This window comes from Glandiceps talaboti, chromosome 1, assembly GCF_964340395.1.
Source record: "Glandiceps talaboti chromosome 1, keGlaTala1.1, whole genome shotgun sequence".
NCBI classification, from domain to species: Eukaryota; Metazoa; Hemichordata; class Enteropneusta; family Spengelidae; genus Glandiceps; species Glandiceps talaboti.
In genome coordinates this window covers 33,760,561-33,781,949 of record NC_135549.1, presented here as the reverse complement: position 1 = coordinate 33,781,949, position 21,389 = coordinate 33,760,561, and the positions used below count along the sequence as shown (strand labels likewise).

Sequence of the window (21,389 nt, the reverse complement as noted above, 5' to 3'; positions counted from 1 at the left end):
AATTGTCACATTTTAGAAGTGAAGAAAAAATGAGTAAGCTAACTGGTATTTTGTACAGACTTCGTTATACAGTTCCTCAGCATATTATTGTGATGATGTATAATACACTTGTTCTTCCCCGTCTGTCATATGGACTTGAAGTATGGGGGCTGTACACATCAGTCTTACCTCAAAGATATACTAATCATCCAAAAGACAATTGCTCGCATAATTACCTTCAGTAGTTATAACACCCACTCTTCCCCCTTATTTAAACGCCTCCAAATGCAAGATATATACAAGCAACGTGATTACCAAATAAGAATTTTTGTTCACGATGTGATCAATGGCAGAGTTCCACCATAAACTTCTCAAATTTCTTTTCCAAGATAGGTCATTGTTACGACACCAGGCAACATAAGTGAAATGATTTAAGCATTCCAAAATACCAAAATAATTACGGTCAATTTAGCACAACGTTCATTGGGACCAAAATTTGGAACTCTATCCCTTCCCTTATAAGAGACACTCGAAGTTAGAGTACGTTCAAAGCTAATTTCAAGAGCCATTTTCTTAGCCAGTATTAGTTGATGTATACCATTTTGTTCTTTCTTTTAAGATTTGTGAGTAATTGTTTCCGAATTTAGTTAAATACTTCTCCGGATTTGTGTGATATGTATGTTTTTGTTTTGTTTTGTTATTGTTTTTTTTCTCTGAGGACAAAACTCGATTAGTTGTTTCGTCAACTATTTTTGCCCTCATTGAAATAAAGTATTATTATTAAATGAGTTCTCTGTCTATTAAGTAGACTGTCGACAGTCGTTCGTGCCTTTTTTGCTACGTTTTATCTAAAACTAAAGTCGTCGCCTCTCTCCGATCTGGAGCAATACTATAACCACGTACTGATCAGGCAATCGCAGTTCCTATCAGTACGCATTAGTATGTAAGTGTTACGGAGCGAGGCGACGACTTTGTTTTGGATGGAACGTAGCAAAAAAAGGCACGAACGACTGTCAACAGTCTATCTATTAAGCTGCAAGAATCCGTGGGCCAAATGTGAATTTTGTAAAGACAAGTATTGCCGCCATATGCACACACAACTATGCAAACACACACACACACACACACACACACACACACACACACACACACACACACACACACACACACACACACACACACACGGACGGACGGACGGACAGACGCAACCCAATGGAGCAGGTGTCTGTTTAGGACTAAACACTCACCCTATCAAGGCATATACAAAGACTTCAGCGACATCATATGGAAATTCAATTCGAAATGTTGTCTTGTAAAGAGCTACGATTGTCTCTGGAATGAAATACAATGACAATGTTTACCTACAGCTACAGCGCTGCATTGCAGTTTTTTTTCTTAAATAACTGAAATCTGCCCATTAAAACATTATGATTCAGGCTCATTTTCTAATGTGCACAGTTATCTCACAACGATACATCAGTTATGTATTTGCACCATTGCATGGGTATACAAGTGGTATTTCCACTGAAAACATTATTGCATACCATGTATGTATATATGAAATTGATTGTGATGTTATGTAATAAAGGGGGAGGGGACTACGAACACCGTTAATATTATATCAAGTGTATGGTATTTCCTTTACCACATAACCACCTATGGGTTATTAGATCAAGCTTTTAGGTAGCGGAAGTATCTCCCAAATCTGGTTCAAACTTGATTATTTTGTATGGTATTATTAAATGGTATTAAAACCAGTTATCCACGTCACTGTTTTGTCAACTAACGAACGTGCACGTGTCCAATGTTGATGTTACGTTTTGATGATTTGTTTATAATAGTGTTATTAACCATTTCCGGTAATTAGCCTATACATTAATTAGCACATATGTTAAGAAGGTGCAATTCAAATTCCATTCAATTTTGTACACAAATTGACAATAACAACCAGGTGTAAACTGAATGACCATAGTAAAACAAATTGGCATGGTCTTTGAATAACGATTCGTTCAAGAATTTTCGGTAGAGAGCGGATGGTATATACTTTGATGATAACAAGATGTACATGTGCAACTCAACTTAATGATGTAATTTTTAATTGCAACGATTGATTACTAATATACTATAATAATAGGCAATGTCTAAATAATGCATGCTTCAAATATATAATTTTGCATATTTATTGGCGATTACAAAGCACAAGTGTCCTACAAACGTTGTTGGTGTAACTTTGATAGTAATCGTTGATAAAATTAATGATCTTTGGCTTCGATTCCTAAAAATTTGGGACATACATCGACGATGATCTAGGTTGAATATGTCAATAAATCATTTGCATAATTAAAATTATGACGATAACAATATCATAATGAATGCTTCAAATTCCACACGACTTGATGCATACACTGATGATAAAATACACACACGTTCTAAATCTTATCAATCCATGCCTCTTATTCCATGTAATAATTAATTTGGTATACATGTTAATGATGATAGAAGCAATAATCCTTTATAAAACGCATTCAGTTTATATCTGATTAATGGTGTTGTAATACAAATATTCACCTTCCTTTTCGTCCCATACTGCCAGTAGTCTGAACATCAAGGCTGCACAAGTCGCTGAGAAGAAACCACGCCAGTAGTTGCGAACAGCAAAGTGCGAAGTGGTTACTTCAATACTGAACAGGACGCCGCCTATTGGTGCTGAAAATGTACATGCAACTCCTACGGCACAGGCAGCTGCCAACATGTCATAATTATGATACTCATTCTGACGAGAAAAGCAGGGCAGAAAAAGTAAAAATGAAATTAAAATAATTGTAAAAGCCAAGTTCAAAAGGAAGTAAATTATGTTGAATAATGCTCACATTAAAACCTAGGGTTTCCTGCACTGACGACACACCCCTATCAGAGATGGCCACTGGTTCCACCCTGGGAGAAATATAGGTAAAAGTCAAACTAGTCCGAAACATGTGAAGTCACAGTCAGTTACACTGGCATATAGAAAAAAAATAATTTAGGTTCGAACAAACTCTATAGATTCCTGAGGATTTTTCACACTGATCTATGTTTTGTCATTCCACAGAACTGCTAATAGTGTATACAAATATTTAGACTTTTGTCAACAGGGCGCACTCCACAGTATAATGACATACGTTCGATTTGAATCATTAAAAGTTCAGTTATTTAAGTTTGAAGTGTGCATAATTAGTAAAAAATAAAATAATACTTATATTTATATTCATATAAAGAGGAGTAACCAAACTCCAAACTGTTACAACTTGAGCTTGAATGAGAAATGTTGCAAAACTAACGAAACTTCAACTTCAGTGATATTCAACTAAAGTCCTCCCAGACATTTTCATTATGATATAATATTAAACCCCTTAACTTTTTCATTTTCCTGACTTGCAATTTTGAAATTACTTTTTATTATATTTTAGACTCTCACAAATTGAATGTAGAATTAAGTATGTACAGATAAAGTTGTAAAAGGGCGCCCTCAAACGTCAGTCTGCATAGCAAACATTAACCGGCATAGCTAATATATGCTCAAACGGATACATTTTATTGACAATAGGACCAAAAGGTACCATTCCTCTAAATTGTCTCTCACACAATGCTTTATTATTATATAATATTTAAACCCCTTCACTTTTAATAATAATAATAACAATAATAATAATAATAATAATAATAATAATAATAATAATAATAATAATAATAATTTACAATTGCCAAATTTGAACATTTTAATGTATGCCGATGATGTAGCTGAGTGTGCAGACTTGGTTATTCGTATCCAAAGGCAAATAAATAAACTTCAATTGTTTTGGTCTCATTGGAGTATGAAAGGAAACTTGGGAAAGATGCAGATTGTAGTTTTTAGTAGAGGTGGTTACTTAAGGCAATACAAACGTTGGGTTTATGGTGGTCAAGGCATTGATGCTGTACCCCAATAAATACCTTGGATTAATTATTTCGTCTAGACTTAGCTGGAATCCAACCAAACAAAACCAAGCTATATAAGGTAAAAAGGCAATGTTCCAACTAAAAGTTGTATTTTGCAAAATAGGAGGGCTTCCTGTTATAGACGGCTTTAGATTGTTTAATACTATTGTAGCCCCAATATTATTGTATGGTAGCGAAATCTGGGATTTTGAATATTCACCACAGATCGAACAGGTACATTTCCAGTTTTGTAACTTTTTACTTTGTGTGAATAGGAACACCGCAAATCAAGCTGCTATCTCCCAAACTTCGGACATATGTTACCTTTACTTGAACCAGAGAAGTATCTAACCTGCGTATATCCTTTGAAATTCAGAATTCCTTTGGCAAGATTTCGCTATTCCTCACACAACTTAAACATTGAAAAGAGGCGCCATGATACAATCCCTGAGAATGAAAGATTCTGTAGTTTTTGCTTATTACAATATAAGTTGTGTGTTGAAACAGATTACCATTGCTTAACTAAATGTCCTCGGTATCAAAATCTGAGGGAAGATATTTTGCCAGCATAATAACAACTCATCATATGAAAAGTTGACTGACCTTATACGCACCACCAATGTAACACAGTTAAATAATTTAGCCGCTTTCGTTTATTATGCAATGGTATTAAGACAGTAATTGTCATTTACAATTAATGTTCTTTAACAGCGTCTTCAGTTATTTTTTTTCCAAACAAGTTTTGTATGCTCTTTGGGCCTGTGACCTTTCATGCAATAAACATTCTTCTTCTTCTTCTTCTTCTTCTTCTTCTTAAAATATAATTTACATTTGGGCATCAGTTTTTCTTTGATGCAATATAACATACAGTCGTACAAATCCACAATGTCGAATTTGGTTACCGTATAAAAATCTCTAAAAAAATTCCTGATGCTTACGTCAATACGTAAACTTGAAAACAAAACAAAAAACACAAAATATTGAATTTACGATTAATATGTTTATACTTACAACATAACTATATCCACCAGTCAATCTAGCCATCCATCGATTGAGGATCGTTGCTACCATGTTTGCAATATGAACAAAGGGACCCTGTATAAATTGGAAAATGACATATTACATTCATGACAGCATATGTCATAATTCTATTCCGATATTAACTGAATCATTTCTTTTTATTATTTTTTTAATGCTATAATATCATTTCGGTGATTTTCAAGCAAAGCTTCATCAATGAAGCACGCTAAATTGTCAGACTGTCCTAAAAGAGGTAACCTTTTATTGGAGTGCTCTCATATATTGAATAATAAAAATAAAAACACATTTTCATAAAATACTGAAAACAAACCAATAACATATCCCATACATGGTATGTGTATGTGCGTGTGTGTTATGTAAAAACTTGGTATCCTTTGTTAGAGAACTTTCATTCAAAACGTCAGAATTGAATTTATTTATCAGGGCATATCTATGTAGTACGTACGTACGTACGTACGTACGTGAATGTATAATCCGTCGCTATTCGCGGCTATCATCAAAATCCTTTTAAAATTGTCCACAAAGTGTAAGTCGGGGGATAGCACTCACCACTTTGCCCAGCGGCAGACTGCTTCCCAAAGAACACGCCAAACCAACTACTTTTGACAAAAATGTCCTTAACGAGAGGTATTCCTTCAGAACTATACCTCGCAATATAGTTTTCATTTCTGGTATACCAGAACCTATAGTGGAATGACGAACGAAAATAAACCATAAACCTGGTTATGAAAATCACCCCACTTTTGATCATTGGTTGTAAGTGTTGTTGTTGTTGTTGTTGTTGTTGTTGGTGGTGGTGGTGGTGGTAGTGGTGGTGGTGGTGGTGGTGGTGGTGGTGAGTGGGTGGGTGGGTGATGGGAGTAGGAGTCGGGATAGTGTTGTTGTTTTTATTTTAAGTCATTGTAATAAATAAATACAGTATTACAGTCATTCACGTTATCCTATTTGCCCAGATTTCAAACGAATTTTCCCCGTAAAAAATTGATATAGACATTGTGGATGAAATTGATACCCGATATCTCCTTTTCTTCGTTCGTATCACCGTAAGTGATTTTTCGATTTGGGGGCTATGGTCGAAAGACGTGTATCGCTATATGGAAATGGAACAAATGATAATGCAAACGTATGAGGCGTGAAATGATTTTATATACCTAATCCATGAATTCAAAGAGAATATGTGCAAAATAAAGAATTACAAAGCTAAATATGTTCTTGTGACTACATGGTCAAGGGTGTTCAGGTACTTTCTATGCGTACAATAACACACTTTTAAATTGTTGCGTTTTGATCTTAAGTAATAAGGGCAGGTTATTTTATATTTCTGTCTGTCTGTCTGTCTGTCTGTCTGTCTGTCTGTCTGTCTGTCTGTCTGTCTGTCTGTCTGTCTGTCTGTCTCTGTCTTGGCCGGGCTTGTCTTGTCTTGAATTGCCTTGCCTTGTCTTGTTTGTCTGTCATTGTCTGTCTCTCCTTTTAGTAAGTAGGCATTATACTAAGGAAGCACACTTCAAATGCCATGTAAATTGATACACATAATGATAACAAAGTGTACTTGTCGTGCAAACCTTGCAGATGTAGGTTTCTTAATGATTTTCATAATTAATAATTTTCTGTAATGAAACAATATTTCAAGAATGCCTGCTTTAATTATGTCATAAAATTTGGTACATGTATTAACATTAGCAATGACAACACTCAAGTGTCTTATCCATGATGGTCATTGCTGTACCTTTTGATTTTAATGAGTCAATTGCATAATTAGTTTTCTTCTAATGCTTTTTTTCTTAAAGATATAGGCTATAAAAAAAGCATCCTTCATATTTCAATAGTTTTTAATTTGAAGGAATTGCTTTCATGCTTAAAATTAGTATTTTCGATAATTAGGCATCGTATTATATGCTTCAAATGTCATATGACGTGTAATATATTTTAACAATGCACATTTCAAATGTCATGTCATCGCTGCATACGTTGTTGATGATGATGATGATGATGATGATGATGATGATGATGATGATGATGATGATGATGATGATGATAACAAAGAGCATAGGAACAACATCTTTATAGAAGGCATTCAGTTTACATTAAGTTGTTTCTGCCCAATCCGAATGTATTGTCCAATCAAAAGTGCTTCCAATCAGATTTAAACTGAATGCCTTCTGTAAGGCCAAAGTCTTTTCGTTAAGACACACAATAATTATTGGAATGCAACAGAACATTTGCGATTAGTTATGTTTGAAGTATGTACCAAATTTGAAGAGTAGAGTACATTTTGAATATATAGGCTCATCACTAATTATCATTCATTATGCAAATTTATCATTAAACCTACAAGCTACATCAAACAGCTTTATAAGCTGTACATTTTGTTATGCTTGATGTGAATTTGAAACATGCATTCTTAAGATGTGGCCTAATTACTGTCATTAATTATACAAAAGAATCATTGAAATTAAAAGCTACATTAGTAAACTTCATATGGCACATGGCTGTTGCTATCATTAATGTATGCACCAAATTATGTTGAGGTTACAGTGTGCATTCCTAAAATATAGCCTAATTACTGAAACTCGTTAAATATACAAATTACTCATTAAAACTAAGTGTTACATCAATAATGAGGCAACTTTATGAGGCATGTGCACCCTGGTATCATAAATGTATGTACCAAATTATAGAGAACTTGGCACTTGCACTCTTCATATACAGCTTAATAACTGAAAGTCCTTAATTATGCAAATTACTCTTTTAAACTAAAAGATACATCAACAAGCCTTTCAGGACATGTGCCCTTTGCTTTGTTTAAAGTATGTACCAAATGATATTCAATTTGAAGCGTGCATTCGTAAGATATAGCTTAATTGCAGAAAATCATTAACTATTCAAATTAGTTATTAAACTTAAAATCTATAACAGGCTTTATCGGATATGTGTGCTTTGTTATGGTTGATGTTTGTGCCAAATTATATAGAATTTGAAGTGTGCATTCTTAATTATGGAACTTACTCTCTAAAACTGAAAGAATATGCTAACAAGCTTTAACGGGTATGTGTGTTTTCTTATGGTTGATGTTTTTAAAGTGTATGACATTTGAAGCATTCATTCTTAAAATATAGCTTAATTACTGAAATCATTAATTATACAAATTACTCATTCTAACTGTAAGCTACATCAACAATTTGTATAGGATGTGTGTTATTTGTTATGGTTAAAGTATGTACCAATCAGGCATAAAAAAATGCATGGTTCCGATTACATTCTATTTTAAAATAGGTGATGTAGGTAGATTTTTTAAAATTTTATTATATATTTTTTTCATGTGTGAGTGTCTAGTTCAGGTTTTCCATTGTTTTTCAAATGGTCTCTGTGTTGTTTATTTCTTCCCATCAGATGTAAAGCCATTACAGATTGGAGGAATAGTTTTATATTGTCTTTTCAAGTTAATGTCAGTTCCGCATCCACTATTTCTTGCGAGACCACGATTTTCGCGATTTTATTGTTGTTTTTCTCGAATACGTTTAAAAAGATTTAGGGTTGGCGTGAACAACTAGGTGGGGTCGGGTAACCGGAACCAAACAACTTTTTTTATTTGGCCTTATATTGAATTTAAAGTATGCAATTTAAAGATATGGCCCAATTACAACAATAGCACCAATGGCATTGTAGCACAACTGTATTTGGCTGTTGCTTCGGGCATGGTCTTTTTGCTAGGCATATTTGCATATATTTTGGGAATCTTTACTAACTTGCCTACCCTTCCCTACTTTCATCGTTGCAATATTAACAATCGATTAATCATTTGGCTGTTGCTATGGGCGTGGACATGTTGCTAGGTATATTTAAATACATTTTTTATTCTTTACTCACTTACCTACCAATCTCTGGTGTTATCTTTGTAATATGCATCATAATTTCACTATTGCTAAGGGAGTGGCCATGGTTGCTAGGGACAATTGTTTCAAAATGTTTGGAACACTAACTTCAGAATGCAGAAATATCCCAGACGACTTTCAGCCACATTCATTGTGTAGTATTCAAGATATAACATTTTTGACCAAAATTGAGATTTTTAGACCTGATTTGCATATTAACTATACGACCATCATGTTGTGAATTCATCTTCATGTACACATCTCTATAGGTATCCCCATTAAATCTCAGCCCAGTGTGCTATTAGTTTTGGAATTATAGATTTTTGACCAAAACGACGCATTTCTAACCTAACTTAAATATCACTTATGGAATCATCATGTCATAAACAAGACTTACTCTTAACACCCCTATGAACGCTCCACCAAATTTCAATGCAATCTGCAAGTAATTTTGGAATTACAGATTTTTGAGCAAAAAATAGATATTTGACCTAATTTGCATATCACTGATGGGATCATCACATCATGAACAAAACCCCCTAAGGATTCTGCTACCGAATTTGCTCAGTAGTTTTGGAATTATTGATTTTTGACCAAAAAGACACATTTTTAGCCCTAATTTCCATATTACTGATGGGATCATCATGTCAAGAATACATCTTAATCTAAACAGCCCAATGTTCCCACTAAATGTCAGACCAATCTGCCCAATAGTTTTGGAGTTTAAGACTTGACCAAAAATCACATCTTTTTAACCCAAATCATACACCGGCAGTAACATCATTTTGATTTGAACACTTTCCCAACTAGACATCCAAAGTAATATACCCACTAAATATTATGGCAATCGGTCTAGTGGTTTTTGACTTTAGATCCACACATCCACACAGACAGACAAACATTTTGCCTTGCCTATAGCACTACTGAACATAAGAAGTTCAGTTGGGCAAAAAAAAAGCATTAAGTAAATGACTAATTAATGTTTAATTAATCTAATCCGTTCTTGTCTTTACCATATAAAAGATGTGCAGTAAGTTTCATTAGAATCGATGCAGTAGTTATTGAGATATGTGAAATATCATAAATGAATGGAATGGCACGTTACAAGTTATGATATCTCTGTTAATTGTCACAATATAAGTAATGACTAATGTAAAATTGGTGTATGAATATTGGTTATATTAGGTTTGTAAATTGTTTACAACTGCATTGGCAGATAACTTGTATTGTAGTGGGTCGCTCGGTGTAGGAAGCCGTAACAAAATGATCAAGAGCAAAAGATTTTCATCTCGGTGGGAATAGAAACCATAAGATCTCCTTACCAACGGCATTTGCTTCTACATAATATGTGAACGCCGCTGAAAAAACAATTAGAGCTGTAGGATATCCAACCCAACAAAGGTATTGAAGGAAAGGCTTGCCGTCTAATTTATGGAAAACATAAACTTGACCTGTATGGAGATTAAAACAGTTTTAACAGTTTTCACTCATAGGCGGGAAGGTCTCTCTCTTGGTTTCTCTGTCTCTGTCTGTCTGTCTGTCTGTCTGTCTGTCTGTCTGTCTGTCTGTCTGTCTGTCTGTCTGTCTGTCTGTCTCTCTCTCTCTCTCTCTCTCTCTCTCTCTCTCTCTCTCTCTCTCTCTCTCTCTCTCTCTCTCTCTCTCTCTCTCTCTCTCTCTCTCTCTCTCTCTCTCTCTCTCTCTCTCTCTCTCTCTCTCTAAGAGAGCAACACTGAATAGGTAAACCACTTCAATTTATGTACCATGCTGCTGCATCTATTGCCTAGGGAGAAGACATGCTTGAAAATATAGACTACAAAAACTCGCCAAATTCGCAGTATAATTTTGTTATAGGACAAGTCCTCAGACATTTATTGTAAATATTCGGACACTTGTGGTTAACCTAGCTAGTTGTTTTTAGCCCTAGCCGAATGTAGAAATTTCATTTGGGATATAATGCAATTTAGCTGACTTGGAGCCATTTTAATTGGTCAAACTTAAACTCAAAAACTAATGGGCAAATCGGTCTGAAATTTGGTGGGAACATTCTTAAGGGTTACTTGGTCTATTAGACTGGAACTTGGTAAGAGTTATTCTGCCGATTTTTTCCGAAATATTTTGACACAATTGGCCCTAGCAACCGTGACCACGGCCTTAGCAACAACAAAATGGCAGTCAGTACATTTTGGTCAAATGACAACATCATCTGGTAGGCAAATGAACAAACATTCAAAAAATGTATGCAAATATTCCTAGCAACATGAACACACCTATAGCAACAGCCAAATGATCATGTATATTACAAAGATAACAACAGAATTGGATACTAGGCAACAGGGTAATCATTCAGCAAATGAACACCTATATCTAGCATGGATCAGCATGTGGGTAAAGCCATTGCCACTATTTTTTAGACAATTTATGTTACAACAGATGTCGCTGACCCACAAATATCATGCACAGGGGATTTTTATTCTGTATTTTATCCTTTTTGCATATTTTGTCAATTTTTGCAAAGAAATCATATATGGTGATTTTCGTACCATGGCAACAGATGTTCGAATAACAATTACCCTTTTTTAACTCAGTGTAACAAACTACCCCACATAGGGTGAATTCTAACCAAACAGACCTGACAATTTCGTAATATTACAAACATATATTTTACAAAAACATGACATGGAAACAGTTCTCCCATTTTAGATATGTTAAATTTATAACATTATTTCAAGCCAACTGTACATTTCCATGGAAACAGTTATCCTTCTGTAGATAATTTGTGCTACAAGAGTTAGCACCAACTCATACATGCCAAACAAGGAATTTTTTTTACTAATTTTTAATTTTTTTCTTTGTTTTAAGTTAAAGTTTGGAAAAATGATGCACAAATTATGGTGATTTTGGTTACCATGGCAACGGATGTTCATAAAATGACCTCCTTTTTAGCATAACAAACTACCCTACTTAGGATGGTTGATATTCAAATAAACTTGATTATTATTAAAATTAGTATTACTATATAATATTATTTAACTATTTGATTAATTATTTAATTATTATAAATTGTATGTATCCCATAATTTAAAAATACCACCAATGGTGTTGTAGCACAACTGTACAGTGTTTAAAAATGTTTATCCAAATGGTAGTCCATGCTAAGAATAAGTGAATGCTGAATGACTATCCAGTTGCCTATCCAACCATGTTGCTATCTTTATATGCTATCATTTGGCTGTTGCTATGGGCGTGGTCATGTTGTTAGATATATTTGCATACATTTTTGTATGTTTTATAGTTCACTTGTGTATGGATTCCTGATATTATCTTTGCAATACACATGATCATTTGGCTGTTGCTATGGGCGTGGTCTTGTTGCTAGGCATATTTACAAACATTTTTTGAATGTTTATTCAATTGTCTATTAATCCCGTTATCTTTGCAATATACATTATCATTTGGCTGTTGCTATGGGCGTGGTCTTGTTGCTAGGCACATTTGCATACAATTTTTGAATGTTCATTCATTTGCCTTTCTATTCCTGTTGTTATCTTTGCAATACATCTGATTATTGGGTTGTTGCTATGGGCGTGGCCTTGTTGCCAGGCAAATTTGCATACATTTTTTAAAATGTTTATTCAATTGTCTATTAATCCCTGTTGTTATCTTTGTGAAATACATGACCGTTTGGCTGTTGCTATGGGCATGGTCATGGTTTCTAGGGTATTTGCATACATTTTTTTTGAATGTTTACTCAATTGCCTACCAGATGATGTTGTTATTTTACCAAAATATACTGCCATTTGGTTGTTGCTAAGGGCGTGGTCATGGTTGCTAGGGCCAATTTTGTCAATATGTGCAGAATAACACTTTCAGAAACATCTCACCCAGTTTCAGACTCGGTGACCAAGTACTTTTTGAGACACAAGTTTTTGACCAAAACTGAACTTTTTTACATCTAATTTGCATATCAGTCATGGAATCATGGTATGCTTTAATATTTCTTTGTCCATACATCCCTAGATACATTCCCATTAAATTTCAGCCCAATTTGCTCAGTAGTTTTGGAATAATAGATTTTTAACCAAAAAGACACATTTTAGCCCTAATTTGCATATCAGTGATGGAATCATCATGTCATGAACAAATCTTACTTTACACCCCCTTAAGAATGTTCCCACCACATTTCGCACCAATCTGCCCAGTAGCTTCTGAGTTTAAGTTTTTTGACCAAAAATCACATTTTTTGACCCAAATCCCACACCTGTGATGCGATCACTTTGATTTGAACAATTTCCCAACTAGACACCCAAGGTAATGGACCCATCAAATATCATGGCAATCGGTTCAGCAGTTTTTGACTTTAAGTTGTTTACACACACACACACACACACACACACACACACACACACACACACACACACACACACACAGACAGACAGACGCCGGGCGATCCCTATAGCACTACTGAACAAGTTCAGTTGTGCTAAAAACCGTTGGATAACATTAAACTATTGATTCGATACAATGGTACCATGGCATTTGGTAATCCAGACTCTGCCAAATGTTATCAACATGACATGTAAAATACTCTGCATTCAAATCAAATAAATCACTGAGAAATGCATAATAACTATATTTCCTTGATTTACAGATTAGTCTTATCGTCATGCATGGGTCATGCATAAAAACAATTAGCTCTAGTTGTTGGTCTGAAGAATACATACATTTAATTAGTCAAATAAGCATATATTTCTTATATTAATTACTATATTTTTTCAGTATTAAAATCAGTCTCATAGCCATGTATGGATTTCTACCAAAATCTATTCAGCTGTAAATATTACCCCCCCCCCCCACACACACACACACACTTTAATACACATGCATTTAATTTGGAAAAAAATGGAAATTCTAATTCGCTGTCCTTTTTGTCTGTCTGTCTGTCTGTCTGTCTATCTGTCTATGTCACTATGCCTCTGTGTGTTACAGGCTGTATCCCCATCCTTGTAATTTAAGCATTTCTCCCTTACCGCTCTGGAAAAAGGCGATACAGTAATCAATACCAAAGGACAATAAAGCCATTATGATTCCCAGGAGAGCTAAAAATAACCAATCATCACCGACACTACTGTGAGCAAGACTTCGACACCAATTGATTCCATCTACAAAAACAAAACATTTGTAAAAAACAGTAAAAAAAAAATCATGTATGAACGAAAAATGTACACATAAATTCAGAAGTAATGGTCATGTTTATCATATCCCTATGCCCAGATCAATCATTCTTGACGACGTTTAATGTGCAATATTACTTCTGATATGAGATGTTAGTAGTATAGGCGGACTGACACAGTTTCGACTTTTTTTCTTTACCTTATGACTTTTTTCCATGAGGCCATCAGAAATTTAACACATAGGAAATTTAGTAATATAATAAAATGTGTGGTTGTCAGGTTGATACACCTTTTTACATCTGGGTTGTTGTGCACCAAATGTATGTTAGGTGATCCAGTAAGTCGACAGGATGACAACTACGCCCTCTACGACCATTTTAAATCACACAAAAAATCGCCACACAAAATAGTCGTCACAAAGATATAAAACAAATCAATGCGTATATGTGTATTTCTAGGTCCCAGTGACACGTGCCAAATTCAAACGATAAGGACACTGAATATAGTTGGGGGTCACAGTATCATCGATTGTTACAGGAATATCGATATTATTATCCAGAATTTGTCAGTTGTGAAGGCGTGAGGCTTGCTGACCAGTGCAGTGTTATAAAGATGGCGACTGTTATACTGTGCGAGTGCAAGTCGACTGACGTCACTAGAATGTAATACAATGCAGCAATATATAGCTATCACACGAATCACGCATGTCACGTGCACTGCATTTATGTGTGTATGCAGTGCAGTGGTACGCGGTGTGCGGTACACACATCATATACACAAGCGAGATAGACAATGAAAACAACCAACTCACTAGCCTATTGTTTACATGACTTTGCCAAACGACTACTAGACTAGGAATAATCATTAATTTACAGGAAGTTGCTAAAATTTACATGAAGTTGACTTAAAAACAGAAAGGGGCATTGCAAATATTTTGTAATGCATGTGTAGTCCGGATTGTTTGTCTTGCTTTCAAGCAGACTACCGAGAGTTGATTGCTTTTATTTTGATATAATAACATGTACCACTGACACGATCAATGTAAAAAGACGCAACAATGATGTTGCCATTGTTGTGTCTACCTGGAAAATTACATGCATCGCGGCGAAAACACGTTCATATGGACATAGCACAGTAGAGTGAATACGTCACGCTCCCAAGTCAAAAATCAAAACAAAATAAATAAATAAAACATAAATAAATGAAAGACGACAAAACTGCTGTTGCGTGGATGGTAATGAACCCAATCAATAGAAAATAAAATAATCAAAAAAACGTGAGTACATAGTTTTCAACAGAGATAGTAATCCGACAACATTTTCCAACGACTTTGCTATTTGTGAGGCTAGCTAGCCACTTCGCTATAACACTGTAATCAGCATAGAAAATATGCTCAAACGGATACATTTTATTGACAATAGGACCAAAAGGCACCATTCCTCTAAATTGTCTGTCACATAATGCTTTATTATTATATAATATTTAAACCCCTTCACTTGTAATAATAATGATAATAATAATAATAATGGGTCGAGGACAAAAAGAACACTAAAAATACAATGACAGAAAAAGAGACTACATACAAATTGTAAAAAAATGCAATAACACAAAAAGTCCAACAGACGAAATACAAACAGCAAGAGACAAAAAAAATAAGACCACACTAAAAATTTAGATTGTCATCTATGAATCCCTGAAAGTAATGTTTATGACACGCAATTTTGAAACTTCTAATATTCATGATATTAGTGTCGGAGACATCAGAGGTCATTCAAGCTCAAGAATACTCTCGTAAATCTCATCACTGTCAGTAATATCATCGCTTACATAAACAGTTGTTGTATATATCTATCAACACGATCATACACCCGTTATACCAATATTAGTTACCACCCACTTCCTATACACTAAGCTTTTAACATTACTTATCCTGTGTAATAAAGTATTCTGATTTTAGCCACAACTTGAGTGACTCCTCTCTCTCTGTTCATCGTTCCCCACACTCTGCCTCACAACAACCTGCCCTTCTAATGTGCCTAGCCACATTTTGGTGCCGAGACCAGGATTCGTGAGACAGTTTAACTACTTCGCAAACGGTGAAAAAATACAGTACAACACTCGACCACTCCAACTATCAGAATCAAACAATAATGGCTGAGGGACTACAGAAAATCCAAAACCCAAAGGGAACCCGCGCTGCTTTTCGAGGAAAGATAACTTCTTTACTAGGAAAAGCAAATGGACTGATGGACTCATACACCCCTGAAGACCCCGAAAAACTCCTGGATCTGAACGTTGTACTAGAACTAATTAACGAAAAATTTGAAATAATCAAACAATTGGACTACCAGATAGTCAGTACTATCGAAGACGCCACGGAACTTGAAACTACATTAATGGAAGGTGACGATTACCTCGACGAAACATACGCGAAGAAAGCTAAGATCCAACGATTTATCGAGACTAAATCTACGGAAAGATCGACGACTCACGCAACCGCTAACTCGAATTTCAACGCGACTACATCCCGAGCTCCTGCACCCACCTACAAGTCTGTGAGTTTACCCAAACTGCAGTTACCTATGTTCAACGGGGATGTCCTCAAATGGGTGAGTTTTTCCGACGCCTTTAATTCGGCTGTTGATAAAGATCCTAACCTCGGAGACATTCAAAAATATCAGTATTTACGAACCCAACTGTCGGGTGAAGCCGCTCGCACGATTGATGGTTTGCCTCTCACCGACGCGAACTACAAACACGCTCTCGAACTCCTTAGAAAACGATACGGACAAACCCATAAGATTATCCATGCTCACATGAAATCCTTGTGGGATTTATCAAAACCCACTAACGAACAAGACAGTCTAAGGAACTTTTACGACGCATTAGAAAGCAGTATTCGTGGACTAGAAGCTCTAGGGAAAACGGAGACGTCGTACGGTGACTTCCTGGTACCGCTCATATTGGAGAAATTACCCGGGAATGTTCGTCAACAAATCGCGCGCGAACACGGTGATAAAGACTGGAAGCTCGCCGAATTACGACAAGCACTACTGAAAGAGATAGAAGCACTTCAAGCTGGTTCTAACGATGAACAAGAACGAAACACTTTCACGGAAACGCCATGCACCGCCGCTTTTTACACAAACACTAGGAGGACTTCACCCCCGCAAGGAACGACGCACCCAAGAAAACCTAGAACTTGCGCCTACTGCAAGGGACCGCACTACCACAACGACTGTGTCATAGTCATCGATCGCAAGAAACGTCACGATATCGCAAAACGAGACGGACTGTGCTTCAACTGCCTGGGAAGACACAGAGCTTCAGAATGTAAGTCGAAAGGCAAATGTCTTAATTGTGGACGGAAACACCACACGTCGCTGTGTTCTAGTTCGGAGACTAAACCGGTAACCGCGCCAAAGAAATCTGAGGAAAACACCGAACCTACTTCGACCCCTTCTCAGACCACTAGTCAAACGCACGTCAACTTCGCTAGAACGAAAACTACTGAAAACTCACAAAATGGACCTGTTTTACTGAAAACAGCTGTCGCTCCAGTATCTACGGACTCGGATACGGTAAACGCTACAATATTATTCGATGAAGGTGCTACACGTTCATTTATTACTCGTGATCTGAAATTATCATTGATTTGAATGAAGTCCAAAACGTGACATTTCGGCGCCAATATATGTCGGACATCAACCCAACGACTGCGAACTACACGTGTTCTCTGACGCGAGTCCTCAAGCTTATGGGGCAGCAGTTTACTTAAGATGTGGAAACAAAACGTCGCTCGTGATGGCAAAGACGCGTGTGAAGCCATTGAAAGAAATATCTCTTCCGCGAATGGAGTTAATGGGAGCCGTAATCGCTACGAGACTAGCAAACCACGTAATCGGCGCACTACAGGGTCTACTTTCGTTCACAAAACAAGTACTTTGGATTGACAGCCAAATAGTAATTCACTGGATTACGGGACAGAAAAAGTTGCCAGTGTTTGTACAAATTTAGAGTCAAGGAAATAAACAAATCTTCCTACCACGCGAAATATTGTCCATCTAAGGACAATCCCGCGGATTTACTTACAAGGGGAATTACTACAACAGAACTCAAACAATCAAAGTTATGGTGGGATGGACCGACTTGGTTAAGCCAAGGTGACTGGCCGATATGTGAATTATTCGACAGCACAGTCTTACTACAACATGAAATTCACTCAGAATCACAAGATGCTACACAAGTTGACAAGGACGAGAAACCTGCTATTCACAGCATCAGAGAACTCATAGACATAAATCGATACAGCTCGTTAGACAAACTACTAAGAGTTACTGCGCTGGTATTGAGATTCGTGACTGCTACTAAAGGAAAAGACGAAAATTGCGCTACAGGTTCACCCTCGCCAAAAGAAATAAAAGAAGCTGAAAATGTATGGATCAAAACAATACAAGCTGAAACTTTCGACAAAGAAATTGCTGCCTTGTCTAAAAAATCTACAGTGAAAGAACCGCTCGTGACACAACTTCGTTTATTTCTAGACGGAAAAGGAATACTTCGTTTAGGCGGGAGATTACACAATGCCCCAATCGACTACTCTACGAAATTTCCCGCTCTTCTGCCACGAAATCACGAGTTTACTCATCTACTGATTAGACACGCCGGAATACAGTCTACAGTGACACACATTCGACAACGCTATTGGATACCAAGTATACGCGAAGCTGTCAAGGCGGCGCTTCGAAAATGTGTGACATGTAAGAAGGTTAATGGCAAATCATACGACATGCCGGTATCTCCACCATTACAGTCATGCCGCGTCAACAAAGCCCCACCCTTCACAGTGACTGGAGTTGACTTCACCGGAACTCTCTACGTTACTAACGGTAGCCATGCCAACGAAGGTAAAGCATACACCTGTTTATTCACATGCGCTGTCACTCGTGCCATCCATCTCGAAGTTGTGACAAATTTATCAACAGTTTCCTTCCTCAACGCATTCCGCAGATTTGCTGCAAGAAGATCGCTACCCACTAAGGTGATATCAGATAACGCGATGACATACGTCAACGCTGCGGAAGAAATTACAAATTTGTTGAATTCCCGCGAAATCAAAGATTACATGAATAATCATCGTGTAGAATGGATGTTCATCCCCAAACGAGCCCCATGGTTTGGCGGATTTTGGGAAAGATTAATCGGACTGACTAAAACCACACTCAAAAAGGTGTTAGGTCGCGCTCACATCACCTTAGATGAACTCACTACTCTGGTTACAGAAGTAGAAACAATACTCAACGATCGCCCAATCACTTACGCCAGTGACTGCCCGGATGACTACGAACCATTAACGCCATCACTACTACTACATGGACGTCTCATGAATACTCTACCGTACGAACTAATTGACGACGATACGCTAACGGACCCCACATTCACCGTTCGTGATCAGACTACCCTGGTCAAACGTAAGCAACATCTCGCTAATTTACACGAACATTTTTGGCATAGATGGTCCTCAGAATACTTACCTGCACTCCACGAACGTCATAACCCGAACGGTAAAACGAACAACACCATACAGGTTGGTGACGTAGTACTAATACAAAGCGACGACAAACGGCGCGTTAATTGGAATCTAGCATTAGTTCTAGAGCTGCGATACGGCAATGACGGACTCGTACGATCTGCCAAAATTAAAACAAAGGGTGGACAAACAAATCGCCCCATTAATAAATTGTATCCGTTGGAACTAACTTGTGACGACCCAAGGAACTCTACAGGAAATGTACACATACCCAAGGATACTGCAAACAACAACAATCAGATTGTACAAAAAGAAACACGTCCTATCAGACAAGCCGCTATTTCTGCGAAAAATAAAATAAAGAACTGGACTCGTCAATTACAAAATTGACAGACGATGAAAGTTGAACTCATATTAGTTTAGGGTCATAAGTCTGACCATTTATTGAAACCTTTCCAATATATATTCGAGTTGAACTATTATTATATTGATTATTTGTACATATTACTGATTTGATTACATACCTCAATACACTATGAATGCAAGACTTTAGCGTTTTAGAATTCTAATACTTGTTATTTGATATCAAGTTTATTTTCTGTGCCCCCCCCCCCCCCCGGAGCAATGTCGGAGACATCAGAGGTCATTCAAGCTCAAGAATACTCTCGTAAATCTCATCACTGTCAGTAATATCATCGCTTACATAAACAGTTGTTGTATATATCTATCAACACGATCATACACCCGTTATACCAATATTAGTTACCACCCACTTCCTATACACTAAGCTTTTAACATTACTTATCCTGTGTAATAAAGTATTCTGATTTTAGCCACAACTGGAGTGACTCCTCTCTCTCTGTTCATCGTTCCCCACACTCTGCCTCACAACAACCTGCCCTTCTAATGTGCCTAGCCACAATTAGTAATAGATCATATTGCAGCCGGTAGTTCATTGTAAAGTGTAGGCGCTGCTACTCGAAATGATTCCTTAAAAACATTTGTTCTGGCAAATGGGACTAGTAACGAGTGATTTGTAACTGAGCGCAAAGACCGACTAGGTCTATATGGTGAAAGTAATCGACTGATATAAGTGGGATATTGGCCATGTAATGCTTTATAAACTGAAACAACGTTATTAAATTTGTAACGATAGGAGAGTGGATACCAGTTTAGCCTGATTAGCATCTCGGTGGGAGATATGCCGGCGTCGCAATTTAAAATAAGCCTCATGGAACGTTTCAGTAAACTATTTAATCGGGTGTTGTCGATCTTGCTGCAGCATCCCCATATCCGATTCTGGAAGAAAACACTTTATTCACGCCAAGAGATATAACTTAGATTTAACTTTCTTCACAATATTGTCTACATGTGAAGACCACGACAAATCATTGTTTAAGCTTATGACTATTCCCAACAACTTTTCACTTTGAACATTTTCAATATCATAATCATCCAGTTTCACATTCAAGTCACTACGTGACAAGTATGTTCATTTCTGTCTAGTTGTAATTAGCATACATTTTGTCTTGTCAATGTTAGGGTACATTTTGTTTTCAGTACACCAATCACTAATACTACCAAGAGCACCGTTTAACTTGAACTCAAGATCTGTCACTGACTGTGCCGACGTATGAATCATAGAATCGTCAGCGAAGATATCGATTTCACAATCCGAAGTACAAAGTGGCAAATCGTTGATATACAAGATAAACAGAAGCGGTCCTAATATCGATCCTTGGGGTAACCCAACCTCTAGGGGAACACTATCAGAAATACAACCATTTATAGAAACCCTATGCTACCTATTCGCAAGATAGGATCTGTATAAATTCAAGTATG

The 21,389-nt window shown here is 36.6% G+C and overlaps 2 protein-coding genes across 2 annotated transcripts in view; one reads left to right on the top strand and one right to left on the bottom strand.

Moving 5' to 3' along the window:
* The window catches only part of LOC144435996 (chloride channel protein 2-like), a 56,933-nt gene extending 40,870 nt beyond the window's left edge, over positions 1-16,063 (bottom strand). Inside the window, exons 1-7 of the mRNA XM_078124663.1 lie at positions 16,021-16,063; positions 13,874-14,005; positions 10,169-10,297; positions 5,524-5,657; positions 4,945-5,028; positions 2,548-2,752; positions 1,227-1,311 (exon numbers count right to left, since the gene is read on the bottom strand). Coding sequence (XP_077980789.1) covers positions 1,227-1,311; positions 2,548-2,752; positions 4,945-5,028; positions 5,524-5,657; positions 10,169-10,297; positions 13,874-14,005; positions 16,021-16,063 — 812 coding nt within the window. The remainder of the gene's footprint in view (positions 1-1,226; positions 1,312-2,547; positions 2,753-4,944; positions 5,029-5,523; positions 5,658-10,168; positions 10,298-13,873; positions 14,006-16,020) is intronic.
* A 104-nt stretch (positions 16,064-16,167) lies between these two features.
* LOC144435988 (uncharacterized) lies at positions 16,168-19,937 on the top strand. Its single transcript, XM_078124649.1, has 2 exons — positions 16,168-17,598; positions 18,087-19,937. Exons 1-2 carry the CDS (start codon positions 16,168-16,170, stop codon positions 19,935-19,937), a joined length of 3,282 nt encoding a protein of 1,093 aa, XP_077980775.1.
* The last annotated feature ends 1,452 nt before the right edge of the window (positions 19,938-21,389 follow it).